The sequence below is a fragment of the Taurulus bubalis genome, assembly GCF_910589615.1.
Source record: "Taurulus bubalis genome assembly, chromosome: 3".
Classification (NCBI taxonomy): Eukaryota; Metazoa; Chordata; class Actinopteri; order Perciformes; family Cottidae; genus Taurulus; species Taurulus bubalis.
The window spans coordinates 39,100,637-39,116,018 of NC_136591.1; the positions used below are offsets into that span (position 1 = coordinate 39,100,637).

Here is a 15,382-nt window from a genome sequence, read left to right on the forward strand (position 1 = left end):
TTAAGAGTCTTTTTTCTCAGATAGCAATAATAATAGTAGCAAAGAATCACATCGAGGGATCGCAGACAGGTTTCTCTGGCCTTTTTTGTTTGTTTTTACACAGCTGGCAAGCGAAGGCAGCACTGGTGAGGCGTTCAAGATGTCTCTCGACACGCTGCACGAGTAGCGCGATGATGGCTTCGATTACGATTTTTCTTCTTTCGATTACGGCCGTCACGGAAGCACGTCGACAGACGGCAGCCTCCGAAAAAAGGGTCTCGAGCCGTGTAAAGGCATGCAAGCGCGACGGATCCAAGCTACGACCGAAATGAGGAACACGTTTCTTTTTTGTTTTAAAAGTATGGGATCTGGTTGGATTCTCCACGATGCAAAGTTCTCGTCACGAATCATTTCTCTTTCCTCGGGAACCAATGTGAGACTTTAATCTGCTGCTATTTAAAACGGGTGATCGGTCAGGGTGACAGCCCCGAGATAACCTTTGACCTCGCTGTCGAGGGTTGTTGACGTCTCGCTGGATGAAGTTTGGTCGTTCTCAGTGTTATCTGCAATATTGTCGTTTCCAATTAATGTTTGAACTGCTCAATACAGTGGCGAGTTTACCCTTCCAGGTCAATTCTTTACAAAAACTGGCAACCCCAGATGATACATATCCTTTTTCCAGATATTTCCATTTTGTTTGAATATTGCATCGGTAAATTATTTAATCCAAAGAATTAGAAATTTCATGTCAACATAAGAGATCATAAATCCTCAGTATATTACGTGTTTTGTGCAGAAAAAGTATGTAATTTTGAGTTTATTTTGCAAATATTTGGATTTGTTTTTGAGCAGTGACCCTAAATAATCCACATTATTACACTGTTATTTCTGCATTATGTGTGCAGGGACTCATTCATGCATTACTACAATATCCCACACAAAGGAGGGATGCCATGGGACCTTCAAATGAGTTATTATTATTTATAAAAGTCATGCAGACTTTATTTTTCCTCTTAACCCTGGGCTGCTTGTTTTCATTTTGCCATGTTGAGCATTATGTGAAACGAAAACTGCATTGTTAGCACTTTTTTTCCCTTCACATGTCTAAAAATAGCTCTAACCTTTATCTTAAAAATAACCATTCAAAGTGCCCACATTCCTGGTTCTTGTCATTCTTGTGGGAACGTCTGGGCCACGCCAGAGAAAACACGGCCACAATCTCCAAGAGTACAATAACACTCGCTAAAGGCCTCACTTGAGTCATACTCACCAGCTCCGCACACACAACAAAAAAAACACATTTACAGACACTTGTGTTGCCCACCCATGCTGGAGCTGCCCACCCACAAGCACCCAGAGGACATCACAGACCTCAACTGCTTCATTGTGAGCTCTTTGGGCAACCTTTTAGTTTTCTTCTACCAAATGCAGTCATCCAGTGGTGGAAAACCACTTTTTTGTAAGTGGCCCATTGGATGAAGCTGAACCCAGATCAGCGCTACAGCTGAATACCTGAAGGATGCCTCAGGTAAAAGGACCACAAATGGTGTCCAGCTGTTTGCCTGATTTCGATCGGTTTGCACGGAGCAACCATTAGCGTCAATTTCACAGCCCGGCATTGAGGTTCCACCCGTCAGGACCGAGCGCAGATCTCTGTCAACGGGTCCCAATGGACCAAGGAAAGTAGCCTTCTTCTGTCTGAAACAGATGTTTCTCTTCTGGACATCCCACAATCCACCACGTGCCAGTCCGATTGTCAGGTCGGGGGAATCGACAAGGATTAATGTAATCTTCCACTTTTGGAGAGTCAGGAGATTTGTGACGGGTTAATATTTACCAGATGCTTGTGCTCCGGTCGTCAGTCACCTGAGAAATATTGACACTGTCATATATATATATATATTCTCAAAGGCAGAAAAGAGAAAGCCAGGTGTAAACACAGCTGTTTGTTCTGCTTAATAACCCGGGGCGTGTTATTCACAAGGCATTACAGATTAATAGAAGTCATATTAACATATTTACTTTTGTTTGTTTACACTGTTTCCCAGTTGTCCATTGTGTGTTGAAGTTACACATCAAATTTGAGTCTTGCACCGCTAGATTTTCTGCATCGATCTTCCTTTTAAATCGTTCTCCGCCTCGCCATCAACTCAGTGGCTCCCAGCGTTTCTTCTTCTTCTTTTTTTTCCCGGCGGTATGTGTGCACAGGTGACTAACTGGAAAGTCCTGTCCTCGTCTCTCGGTTCTCATCATTTCTCTTCCTCTTCCCCCACCTGAAGCAGAAACTTAACCCGTTAAGCGAAAGTTCACCGTGACTCCTAATTCCTTCTCAATGCCGTCAACTCAGATTAGGTTTATTGTGGCTCGGATGAGTTACAATAAACTCTGAGGTTAGTTTGACAACTTTTGTTTCAACCTCAACAGCGTCGTTCTCAATTATTTGTTTCCCTACGGGACAAGGAAGTGAAAGGGGAAAAGAAAGAAATGACTGGAATATCAGCCGGCTGGTTCCACCCTGTCTTCAAACTTTATTTCAACTGGACGGAATCCAAAACGGCAAAATTGACAAAGAGAGGTCACGGGTCCATGCGGTGGGTCGCTCCCGCTGGCTCCTGCAATCACTTACAAGCACGCAACTCGTTTGTGTTTGCATGATTGCGTGTGTGCGTGTGTGTGTACACGCAATCGTGCAAACACAAACGAGTTGCGGTGAAGCTCGCGGGTAAAAAAACACACGAAAACCCGTCGGATCACTTGCAGCATTCCTTAACCACAATGGAAGGCTAACTAGTTTAAACACACTGAACAGAACCAGTAATTCCATCAATCCTCTAAGCAGAAGCAGACTATCTCCTAGACGGACGTCATGGTGGATCTAGTGAAAGCATGTGCCGGCCATGTGTTTGCATGTCTATCTCGGTGAAGAGGAATCACTACCTGACGCTCATTATGGAATACTGGTTTTGTTTATTTCTTAGTTGTGATTTAGAGCTGGGGGAAGTATTCCTGAACAAGCCGTCAGTGCGTTGTAATTGTAAAAATAACAGACTTCTGCACCTCCTCTTGGCTCGGTTTTTAAGCGTTTTGGAGATGGAAGGAAAACGATGCTTATAGTTAAATGTTTCAACCTGGAACACACACACACACACACACAGCTTCCATCCACCTGAAGCGTATTGAATGGAGTACTCAATTGTTAAGATCACAGAGGTACAAGTTGCTGTCAGAAGGATGATTGAAATTGGCTTGTTTTGTACGACTTGAATTACACAATGCTCGAAGGTTGTTATGGAATATTTTGTCCAATAACGCCCCTCCCCCCCCCCCAAAAAAACTGCGTTTGTGGCCCTTTAAGCACGTTGGAACCAGTTTTGGTTCCAGGCTTTTTATTGTTGTTCCCCCTGTGTTTGAGTCGTCGTAGGAACCCCAAATTAATTCCAATACTTGTGTTTATTGTATGTATTTGTTCAGCAAAGTCTTGGGAATTTTTTTTATATTTGCAAAAAAAATCACTTTTAAAAGATATTTTGATCAAAACTATGAACATCCAGCACGATATGAGCAAGATTTCCCAAAAATGCCTCCTTGAGCGCTCACAGAGTTTATCAAACTGTATAATGGCGCCCTAACAACAGCCCACATACTAATAACACAGCTTTTTGGAAAGATTAGGACCTAAAGAATCGGAATCAACAAAAATCCTAGTAGAACACAGCATTTGGGTGTTTCGGTTCAAAAATTGAATTTCTGTAAATACTTAAACTGAACGGTTACTTGAACTATGTTTCACACCAGGTGTATCTTCTCACAAGGGTTGCGGTATTGTAGCAATTTAAATGAAGTTAAACAACGATGTGGTTCCGGAGATAATATGTTGTTGTTTTTTGTCTGATAATAGGCGCAGGGGGATTTTCTCACCCTGTTTTTAAAGCCAGAAGCCGGAGCATGTGACGTCGTGAAGTCGTGGTCCTGCTTCAGTTCCTCTATAGTTGTTTTACATCAGATGTACGGCTGACAAGATTTGGGTTGTCATCTCTTTGCCGCCTTTGTGATACTTGGGCTTCCCCTCTGGGGCAGCAGCTGCAACCACTGCTACACGTGTGCTGCAATAAAACGCTCGTTGCTTAAATGCAGAGAGCCATGTGGACGCACGTCGGTCACCTTTAAGAGACGCAGCTCTTTGAAGGGTGTGTGTCATTAAAAAAGGGGGGGTGGAATCTGGGTTTGAGTGAGGATATTGCGAGAGAAGAAAAGGGCAATCGTGATATCTTAATCATCCCCTCATTTAGTGTTGCCCTTCAGCAGGAATCAGCGGCAGAAAACTGCTCTGGTGCTTCAGGCTCAACTGAATGTGTAAAATGTGTGAAATGGCAACACTCGTCGTTATCATCAGCGTGAATCACAAGCTAGTTATTTGAAATGGTATAGGCGTCGTCTTGCCCTTGACAAAGCCGACTCATCTCTGGATTTAAAAAAAAAGAAAAGAAAAAGGCACCTGCTGCCGTTATCTTGGGGAGTCTACAAAGCCCAAACACACATTCCCAGATGACTGGCGTTTCACGGAAAGACAAGTGAGCCATTGAGAAGACGGGAAGCGGAGGTAGAAGGTTTTGGAAGTCGAGGATCGGCTTTTCGCCCCGGACGTCCTCGTGTTTCGTGATGAACGGCGATTCGAGGATCAATTTCCAAAGCCAGTGCCAAAGATTTCTACGTCTATCCAGAGCAGCGGATAGACCTTTCAGTCCTGTCACAAGCAATCCAGAGATTGAGACTTCAACCCAGAATATACATTCGTTATTTGGTTTCGATAATGTCTCTGTCCTCGTCTACAATGTGCTTCCTTGAAGTAAACTGATGCCAGGACGCATGTGGTTCCAGGAAAGCATGTCAGAAAGCAGTGGTTTCTGATCTCTGATCCTCTAATGGTTGTTCCTTTGGCCGAGATCCGACAAATACAAAAAAAACTCTCCTGAAAGCTGTTTGTATGTGTGCTGGGCTCTCGTAGCTGGGCTTCGTTTATCCACTGCTTGTATTTTTTCAACCTAGTAAATACCTCTGTGAGTGGTGGTTGGCAATCAGAAAACTCCTGTCGCGATCGCTCGTTAACGTGGTGGATTGCTGAGAGAGATGTGGGCCATTAAAAGCGAAGCGGGCAGCTTTAACGAATAAATCCACGTTGGCACAAGGCCAGAGACCCTGCAGCCCTGAAGGGGCGATAAACACATGTAAGACACATGTGTTTATGTTAAATACCAAAACAAATCAGGGATACAAAGCAGTACATAAGTACATAAACACACATATGCACATGAAGTACATAACATAAAAAAAGGACTCTCACACAGAGAATACAATTACCAGAAGCTTGTATGTTCATGCAAAGTGTACGACGAGTCAAAAACGTCAACCAGGGCAGTTTCTTAAGGATTGCTTTGGTGCAGTTTTCCCAAAAGAGAGTCGGATTGTAAACTTGAGTGATGAACAACCGGAGAGTCAAACGGTTGTAGCTTCGAGTGCAAAGGTCATAAATCCACTTCATGAGAAACGAATCGTACGGGTGTTTATGACGACGTATACAACTTTCACTAAACTACTCGATAGATAACGGCGGACTGTGATTAGTTTCATTTTGACCGTTTCTTTTGTGGAGGTGTAACTATTATTGCTGAATAACTTTTAAAATGTTTTGTTAGGTTTAGGCAACAAAACTTCTTGGTTCAGATTAGAACAAATATCATGTTTTGGTTGTACCAACAACGTAACGCCACAATGTAACACAACAATGTTACGCAACAATGTTACGCAAACAATGTAGCACAAACAACGTCTCGTCACAATGTAACGCCACAATGTTACGCAAACAATGTTACGCAAACAATGTTACGCAAACAATGTAGCACAAACAATGTAACGCCACAATGTAACGCCACAACGTAACGCCACAACGTAACGCCACAATGTAACACAACAATGTTACGCAACAATGTTACGCAAACAATGTAGCACAAACAACGTCTCGTCACAATGTAACGCCACAATGTTACGCAACAATGTTACGCAACAATGTTACGCAACAATGTTACGCAACAATGTTACGCAAACAACGTAACACAAACAACGTCACGTAACAAGGTAACGCAACAATGTTATGCAAACAATGCAACACAAACAAGGTAACGTAACAATGTAACTGCACAATGTAACACAAACAATGTAACGCAAACAACGTCACGTAACAATGTAACGGCACAATGTATTGCAAACAATGCAACGCAACAATATAACGACACAATGGAACGCAAACAATGTAATGCAAGCAATGTAACGCAACAATGTAACGCAACAATGTAACGCCACAATGTAACGCAAACAGCGTCACGTAACAATGTAACGCAAACAATGCAACGCAACAATATAACGACACAATGTAACGCAAACAATGTAATGCAACAATGTAACGCAACAATGTAACGCCACAATGTAACACAAACAATGCAACGCAACAATATAACGACACAATGTAACGCAAACAATGTAATGCAACAATGTAACGCCACAATGTAATGCAAACAACGTCACGTAACAATGTACCACAACAATGTAAAACAAAAATGTAACAACAATGTAACACAAAAATGTAACGCAACAACCTAACGCAAAGTAACAAAACAACAACTGGAACAACGTTTCTAACATGAATACAAAACAAGCGCCCTTAGTGTACTTTTTTATTTTTAAACTCAACATTTACTACGGGTCTCCTAGGTTAAAGTCCTGTGTTTGTTTGTTTGTTTGAGCTGTTTTTGAAGTTTGGTTTAAGGATGTTTTTCATTTTAACCTGAAGTTTTAGTTTTAGTCCGACATCACTGATGACCAAATACAAAAACGTTCAATTTCACGAGTCCGTTATTTGCAGAAATAGTCATTTCTTTCCGTTGCCTTCTATGAGTGCGCTGCTCTCCTCCTGCAGACGCTGAAGGCTGAGCGTTGCACAGTTGGAAGTCATCATGATGGAGCTGGTTCCTCCAGGCTGTTCCCTCACTGGGCTTCATGTGTGTGTCTCCCTGCCTCTGTGTTTGGGTAAAGAGATTGATGTGCAGAGCCGCTGCTGGCGAGGCCTCCGCTGCTATTTCAGCTCCCAAATCTTTTCTTGTCTTGTCTTTTCCATCACAAAAGCAGAGAAAGTACACTGAAATACAACCAACTCTCCTTCTCTTTCCCTCAGTGTTCACTGTTCATCTCCCCTACACACACACACACACACACACACACACACACACACTCCGTCAAAACCTCTCGCCTGCTGGATTTGAGTTACGTGGCCAACTTCTCGTCTTCCTAATCCCTTCAAATGAGAGTTCTGGACTGCCAAGGAACTCCCAGACCAAGACACACACACACAAACACACACACACACACACACATACACACACACACACACACAAAATTGCAGCCGGGTTTCCAAGTGGCCCACTGAGATATTCTTTTCAGGGTTTGGTGTCCAGCGAGGGGCCAGACAAACACACACACACACACACACACACACACACACACTGAGTAGAAGGCCACACACACACACACAATACATACGTGCACACACTTGCATACACACATGGGAGGGAACAGTGGAGCATTGTTCACTGCTTCCTGAGAGAGCTGGCATCGGGATCACAGGAGCTCCGTCAGCCTGGACTCTCTCTCTCTCTCTCTCTCTCTCTCTCTCTCTCTCTCTCTCTCTCTCTCTCTCTCTCTGGAGTCCAGTCGTCCCAGTCGGTCTGGACAGCCATGAGAGACCATGTCCTCCTGGATCACTCCAACATCTGTGCAACAGGGACGATCCCAGTTTAGCTCATATTTGGAGAACAGTAGTTCAAAGCTATGAGTGATTAAAAGGTTCAAAGCCCAAAAATAATATTTGGATAGTTTTTTTTTCCCGCTCTTCTGGCTTCTCTGCAGTTTCATCCCAAGAAAGGAACAAAGACAAAAAATACTGACATGAGGGTTCAATGTATGAACACCAAAACATTTGCTATCTGTGTGACTGCCACCCGTTGGGTCCATCTTTTCCTCAACCTAAGTAGTTATGTTGCCTAAACCTAAATAAGTTACTTCCTGTGAAGACGGAGGTTTATTTTGAAAAGACTGCACGCGTGTAACGAGAGGAAATTGACACGTGACCTTTGTGAGAAAATGCACGAAAAAAAGAGTCGTTTTTCGTCAGAAATCCTACAGGCCGTTGTGTGAGGATGCTTAGTCACGTGGGTGCGTTTGATTTGTGCGTCCACCCCGAAAAAAGGATCCCTATCATTGACATTCCATGAGCACGAAAAAAGGTCAATTGATGATACCACGCCTGTAAACAAAACTCAGGGCAAAGACTGCGATCTTCCCCAGAAAACATGTTCGTTATACATGTAGTAAAAGAATCGGAAGGTTGTCGGTTGTTGTGGAAGACAATATCAATCGTATATATATATATATATATATATATATATATATATATATATATATATATATATATCTCTGTGCGTTTAGTCAGCTGTTTCACCTCAAAGAACACCAACATGGCCGCCGCACAGACAGACATTAAATCACCTAAAAGCTCCTCTCTCTCTCGGTTAAGACAAAAGAAATGACTGTCAACCAGATATTTGTAAAGAATTTACAGACACACTCCTCTTTTTGTTTCTGACATCTGAGCCAAAATCATAAAACAGGTACTCAACAAAGATTAACAACTAGAGAGTCATCAAGAGGTGACATGATACATGTGCCCTTTGTGAAGAGGGATGTATTTCAACAGCAAATCAGATTATGAGACTTTTTGTCTGGGAATAAAAAGTTCCTCATCAACTCTTTGTCAGAAGTAGTCTCTATTCAAACACAAAAGAAGACGTTGTGGTTTTGCAACGCTAACAGTGTGTCAGCAAATCAATCCCCGCCGTCGGCTTATTGCGACCGCTGCATCATCGGCTGTAACTTGTTCCTGAAACCATAGATTTCGGGGCCAGTTTTGCAATTTCCCCGAGAGGGGAGTCGGGACTTGGCCCAGTGCTGTCGAGAAGGAGCACTCAGGAGATGAAGGGGGGGTTCAAACCCAAACCCTGTGGAGCCGTTCCAGATCTCTGCGTGTCTCACAGTTTTCTCTCAGCTTTGCTTAACCAAAAGCACAATGAGTAAAAAGGGAAATAACTGATATTGCCAATGCAAACGTCAGCTCCCTGGCTTCAAAAGGAGAATTGGATATTGTTGTGAGGCATCGGCAGAAGACAATGTAGTTTATGGGCGCGCCGGATCACAAGACTCACGGTTTGCACGAAACTAATCGCACTAATCGTTTTGTGACATCAGCTGATCTACGAGGCTCGAGTGCGTGATGAAAAGTAGATGAACAATGAAGGGGAAGGCCCTGGAGATCCAAAAGAAAACCACCAGGTGGGCTCTGCGGTGGCCAGACGGCAGACTGTTGGGTGTGCATCGCTGTGGAGCGCAGAAACAACCCAGAGAGGATGAACTAATGCATTTTGACATAAAACATGCGTTTGTGAGCCTCAACCCTCCAGGGAATATGTTCAGTGATAAACTGAAACAGGCCGCGTGGCTGTGGGGATGTCGGTCGGTCCGCCGCTTTGATTTTGACTGAAGTATCTGAGCAGCTTTTGGATGAATGGCAACAAATCTGGGACACATGTCCACGATGCCTAGAAGGAGGAATTCAAATGATTTGGCCAATTCGGGCTCTTTTCATATGGCGAGTGAAGTAAATGTGTGTGGCTTTGAGCGAAATGTCGCTTTTACCATCTAATTATTGGTTAGATTGCCATCTAAATGTAGTATCAACATTCACATCCCCTCGAGATGATTCCTTCATTTCTCATGAATTGGTCTTCTAACCACGAACGAAGGAATCTCCGTCTTTGTGTGAGTGTTGAAGTTGGTGCAACCACACGGCAACCTCCGGTTCTGCCGAGTGAAGCCAATGAGGAAGTGTCTTAAAGCTGCATTCTCTCTACTGTCCTACGGTTGTATAGAAGTCTATGCTTCATGTGTTAAAGCTGCATTCTCTCTACTGACGACAAGGGGGCGACTCCTCTGGTTGTATAGAAGTCTATGAGTTAAAGCTGCATTCTCTCTGACCACAGGGGGTGACTCCTCTGGTTGTATAGAAGTCTATGATCCATGTGTTAAAGCTGCATTCTCTCTACTGACCACAGGGGGCGACTCCTCTGGTTGTATAGAAGTCTATGCTTAATGTGTTAAAGCTGCATTCTCTCTCCTGACCACCAGGGAGTGACTCCTCTGGTTGTATAGAAGTCTATGATCCATGTGTTAAAGCTGCATTCTCTCTACTGACCACAGGGGGCGACTCCTCTGGTTGTATAGAAGTCTATGCTTCATGTGTTAAAGCTGCATTCTCTCTCCTGAACACCAGGGGGTGACTCCTCTGGTTGTATAGAAGTCTATGCTTCATGTGTTAAAGCTGCATTCTCTCTCCTGAACACCAGGGGGTGACTCCTCTGGTTGTATAGAAGTCTATGCTTCATGTGTTAAAGATGCATTCTCTCTCCTGAACACAAGGGGGCGACTCATCTGGTTGTATAGAAGTACATGCTTGATGTGTTATGAAGTCTATGAGAAAATGACTCTACTTAACATGTTGACATGTTGTACTAAGAAGGAATTATAATAATTAAATACAAATCATACATCGGAAAAAAATCATGTCATTACAGAGTTCTTTTCACATGCGATGAGTCATGTTTACTTCTTTTCAGCATTGATCTCAACGAACTCATTAGGGCGGCAACAAACGAGAAGACGTCGATTACTTTCTCTAATAACAAAACAAAAAGTTCTTTCTGATAAAATGTCAGAAAAATGGCGAAAACTAATGATGACTTTTAAACCGATTTATTATCAAAGCAGCTGTCGACGAATAGTTGATGACGATTAATTAATTGTGTCTTATTTGTCATTTATTGTTATAGGCAGGAGAAATAACCCTTCTCCTCAGAAGCTGCCGAACTTTCCTTCGGTGGAACTTCCTCGGTGCGTTTTTAAACCCCTGAGAAAAGAAAGCCCGTCGCCGTGGCGCTGACGTTGCTCTGCATAGCTCGGTTTAGCCTCTGGCCTCGTCTTCAGGTCCTAATGGAGTGCAGCGGCGTGTGCAGGGTGTTTTATCTCCTCCCTATCGTGGACGAGGCCCTCCCTACCGGCCCTGTCAAAGCCTAATGGACACACTTGCACACACACATGCACGCCCCTGCGAAGTCGAACCTTTTTATTCTCACGTACAAAAGAGACACTCCTCAATAACAATGAATCCTTCAGCCAGAACCACCAAAGCAGGGAGTGTGTTTTGGCAGAGGCGCCCGGGGGAGGAAACCAAGGTCCTACTTTCGCTCCGTTTATTGCTGATGAACGGGCTCAGCTCCACTCGCTCATGTGCGAAACCTCCCCGACACGTCTGCCAGTGGAAGCTGTCATCACAGGCAAACCCTCACATTAGACAAACTGTCTCCATGCCCAGACAACGCAGCCGCCGTCAGCAGTTTTGGTCGGGAGGCATCCTGATTGCATGCAGATGACCTGCTGCGACCCGCCGGGCTTCCTTTCCCCTCGTAGAACATGATCACTGCGAGTGTTTCAAGCGTCGGTGACTTCAGTTGGTTGCGCTCGTCTCGTCAATGAGACCTTTTGGCCAATCCGATCACGGCAATGCTCCGAGATTGGATCTCGCGCTCTCGTTGGGTTCCACATGGCCTGGCTCTCATTGGGTTTTGGACGTGGTTGTGGACCACAGACCAGAGGAGTGGTCTCCGTGAGGTCAACCCAGACGGGGAAAGACTGGAAAGACCGTCGATGCGGTGACGACACGTTTTACCCGTAAAAAAACGGGCCAAGGGGCGACCCGAGTTTCTGCCGTTATGTTGGGTGTTCTAACACGCTATGGAACCGCAGACGTATTAAACAGCTTTTACGACCAATCTTCATGGAAGAATATGATGGTTGTATAGAAGTCTCATGTGTTTAGGCTGCCTTCTCTCAACTGACCACCAAAATATGCTTTATTCTAATCACCTACATTGCTTGCAATAGTAGAAATGTGACATAAAAACACGATCAGTTATATTCACGGCCTTTTAGTTGCTGTTCCGAATCCGTTGCATCCTGATGAAGAATTTATGGGCAGATAAGTTAGAGGCGCTTTGTTAGCAGCTATTCTTAAATTAAACAAGTCGGCCGGGAGGAAGAGTAAGCACTTTTAAACTTTAAACTTTGTAAAAGAATTTACAGGAAATAAAATGTATATTTGTTGAGTGTAACCATGGCTGAAGCATATGCATGCAAATATACAAGTATATATATATATATATATATATATATATATATATACCTGTATGCTACTTTTTACACCACTGTATTTAACACGTTACATTTTACATTAAAATCTGCATCCAAATGATGATTAACTTATAAAATATGATGTATTATTATAGATTAAACCAGAAAACAGTCTATTACATGGTGACTTAAACAATGAGTCAGTACAAATAATCAAATTTTACACATCATTATGTCACATAATGATAATATGTCACTGCTAATGTGCATAAAGAGTAGATAAGTAAGTTTTGACGTTGACTTTTACTTGAGGAGACCTTTGAAAGCAGGACATGTAACTGCACAGAAGGGTTTCTATATATATAAACATATCGGTGCAATAACTTAAGTCAATAATACAAAAGCTCTTCTACCGCCGGTTCTTGGAGAACAAAAAGCACAAAAATTCTAGCAAAGCAAAACTCATAATTTCATTTCCAAGTCTGAAACATGGAGCTGCAATGGAGAAGATCGTAAAAATAAAATGTGTAGTGTTTGCCCAAATTAAATTTACGATCCCCAGGTGCAGACGTCTCTCTGCCAACAGGAAGAAATAAATCTGAAACAAAGCGGTTTGTCTCTCTCTTGTTCGAAGTGGATAAAATATAGTTCTGCAGCTCGGCACCGACACAATACGGGATTTCTAGCTTTTTCCTTCTTTCTGCCTCTCCGAGTCGATCTCAACCCGGTTAGACGCTCGTCACCGGAACGCACGGCGACAGGAACGATGACATGTGCGTCCAATTAGACTCATTGTGGGTTATTTTGTCCCCGCAGATACACGTGAAGCCAGTAAAAGACATGAGTCATGCCTCTTGGGACCGGGCAACGAGTTGAGACTGCAGAGACCATATCCTTTCCCGCTTGGGTCGATCGTTGACACACACACACACACACACACACACACACACGAACAAGGACAGACGCCGCTATCTTTACTGGAAAACGAGGAAATCCACTCGTGCGAGAAAGAAAGAAAGAAGCGACGGTAGACGAAAAGCAACATGTTTCATTAGAAATACCGTGGGGGTCAAGCGGAGAGAAATGAATAAAAAACAAAGCTCCGGGGTGCCGCTCTAATCTGTCCCTCCTCATCGGGCTTGTTAGAGAGTCATTAGCAGGGCTTTCAGACCGAGACGCTTACAACCTCCCTGAAGGCCGCTGAGCCACACAAAGCCTCCCTCTGCGTATCGGTTCCCAAAGAAAAAAAATGTCAGAGGGAAGAAACGAGTCGTTGGGCGTCCGGACGTGCACGCGCTGCGCCGGACTTCGTTACTCCAGGAGTTGTGTTACAAGCCGCCGCCGCCGTGCCAAAACATTCGCTCTCCCCAGTTCCACCCATGTGTGTTCTCGCTTTTCATTTTCTTGAAGACAGTCACACTTACGCAGGAGTGAAAAGGCATATTAGGAGTGAAAAGGCATATTCTGTGGCAGCGTACTGTAGTCGAGACGTGCACACATTAATAACAGTTGTATTAATATTTGCAGGATTTGCATTTGAACTAAAGTCTCTTTAATGTTATTTTATGTAATTTTATGGATGGGAGAAACACTAATTTCTTCAAATAATTGACTACACTGACTTTTTTTCCACTTTAATTCATGTTTTGTCCTTGTAATAATGCGAAATTGATCGCAAAATTGTGCCATCTTTTAAATTGTTCTGTGTTTTAAAGATGCAGTTTGTAGTCGACGAGGTGCTTTTAAGGCCCGAGGTCTAAAACAGTGAAGATAAAGAATGTTAGAAATGCAGAAGCGACCAAAAACGCAACAAACGTCTTGCAGAGATATCCGTAAAAAAACGTCTTCAATCCTTCGTTGTGCTTGTGTGTTGCTTCTGCAGGTGCGCAGCCAGGGAGTCACGGAGGAGCTGAAGTGCCTGAGTCTACTGAACGCTCTGGATAAGGACCAGGACATCCCCGACCAGCTGGCCCAGCTCTTCGGAGAGCCCTGCATCAAACTGGCCGAGGGCATCAAAGCGTACATCTCCAAGGTAGGAGGAGAGATTCATAAGTACAGTATTAAATTCTGTGATTTACAAAAAAATCATGGCCCTTTTAAAATGAACACTACGCCAACACTTCAACACTGACAGCATCTTCTTTTTATGTTATTTTATATCAATATGGCCGCTTGTTTCTTTTTATGGAGACAGTTCCTGTGTGCGCACATGGCCCAGCATACTCATGTCCTTAAATTGGGGGTGGTGGGGCGTTTTCCTGCTAATTGGGATCAACAGGGACACGCCTTCAATTCCCAAAGGACAATGGGATCTCTAATTATAACACAGGTACGAGCAATTTTGTGGTTTCAACCCTCTGAGCCAAAAAAAACGCCCTGTTTTCTTTAAACAAACAGCAAAACTGCACCGCAAGCTGTGAAAAACATTATTATCTTTTCCGAGGGTCCTTGAACGCATTGTGTGTAGCAGAACTAAGCTTCACAAAAAAAACATTTTATTCATACATGCCTCATTTAAAATGTCGCTCCGAATAAACCGTGTACTCTAATCGGTTTCTGTAAAAACATGAAATGTTGAGCTCCTCAGAGCTACCAGGAAGCCATGATGGATTCGGCTGAGATTCAGTCACACGACAACACTTCTCTGAACCTGACGAACACAACCGCACCGCAGAGCAGAGAGGAGAGGTTTTAAGTAGAGGTTGTAAAAATGTGTGAACAGCTCAATATATATAAATAGCAAGTAGAGCCTTTTTTTTCTTCAAACATTGGCATCACTCGTGGCAATTTGGAAACAAGCTGTTTATATATAGATTCCATTGTTTGCCAATTTTCGTAAAAACGAAATTCCACTAGCGTTTAAATATTTTTTTATGATTTACGGCATTGTAATTGTGTTATACTGCACAACATATGTTTTTATATTTATCTCTACTACTGAAAATCACGGCCAAAGAAAAAAAAACGCCATCCTGCAGAGCCATTTTTTCCTCTGCAGAATGGGCACCTGGAGAAATTATTCGGCTTGCAACTGACGATTATTTTTTATCGTTAACTA

The 15,382-nt window shown here is 43.2% G+C and overlaps 1 protein-coding gene across 1 annotated transcript in view; it reads left to right on the top strand.

Moving 5' to 3' along the window:
- The window catches only part of tnfsf10l (TNF superfamily member 10, like), a gene marked incomplete at its 5' end in the record, with an annotated part of 59,928 nt that overhangs the window by 10,477 nt on the left and 34,069 nt on the right, over positions 1 to 15,382 (top strand). Inside the window, one exon of the mRNA XM_079215158.1 lies at positions 14,207 to 14,356. Coding sequence (XP_079071284.1) covers positions 14,207 to 14,356 — 150 coding nt within the window. The remainder of the gene's footprint in view (positions 1 to 14,206; positions 14,357 to 15,382) is intronic.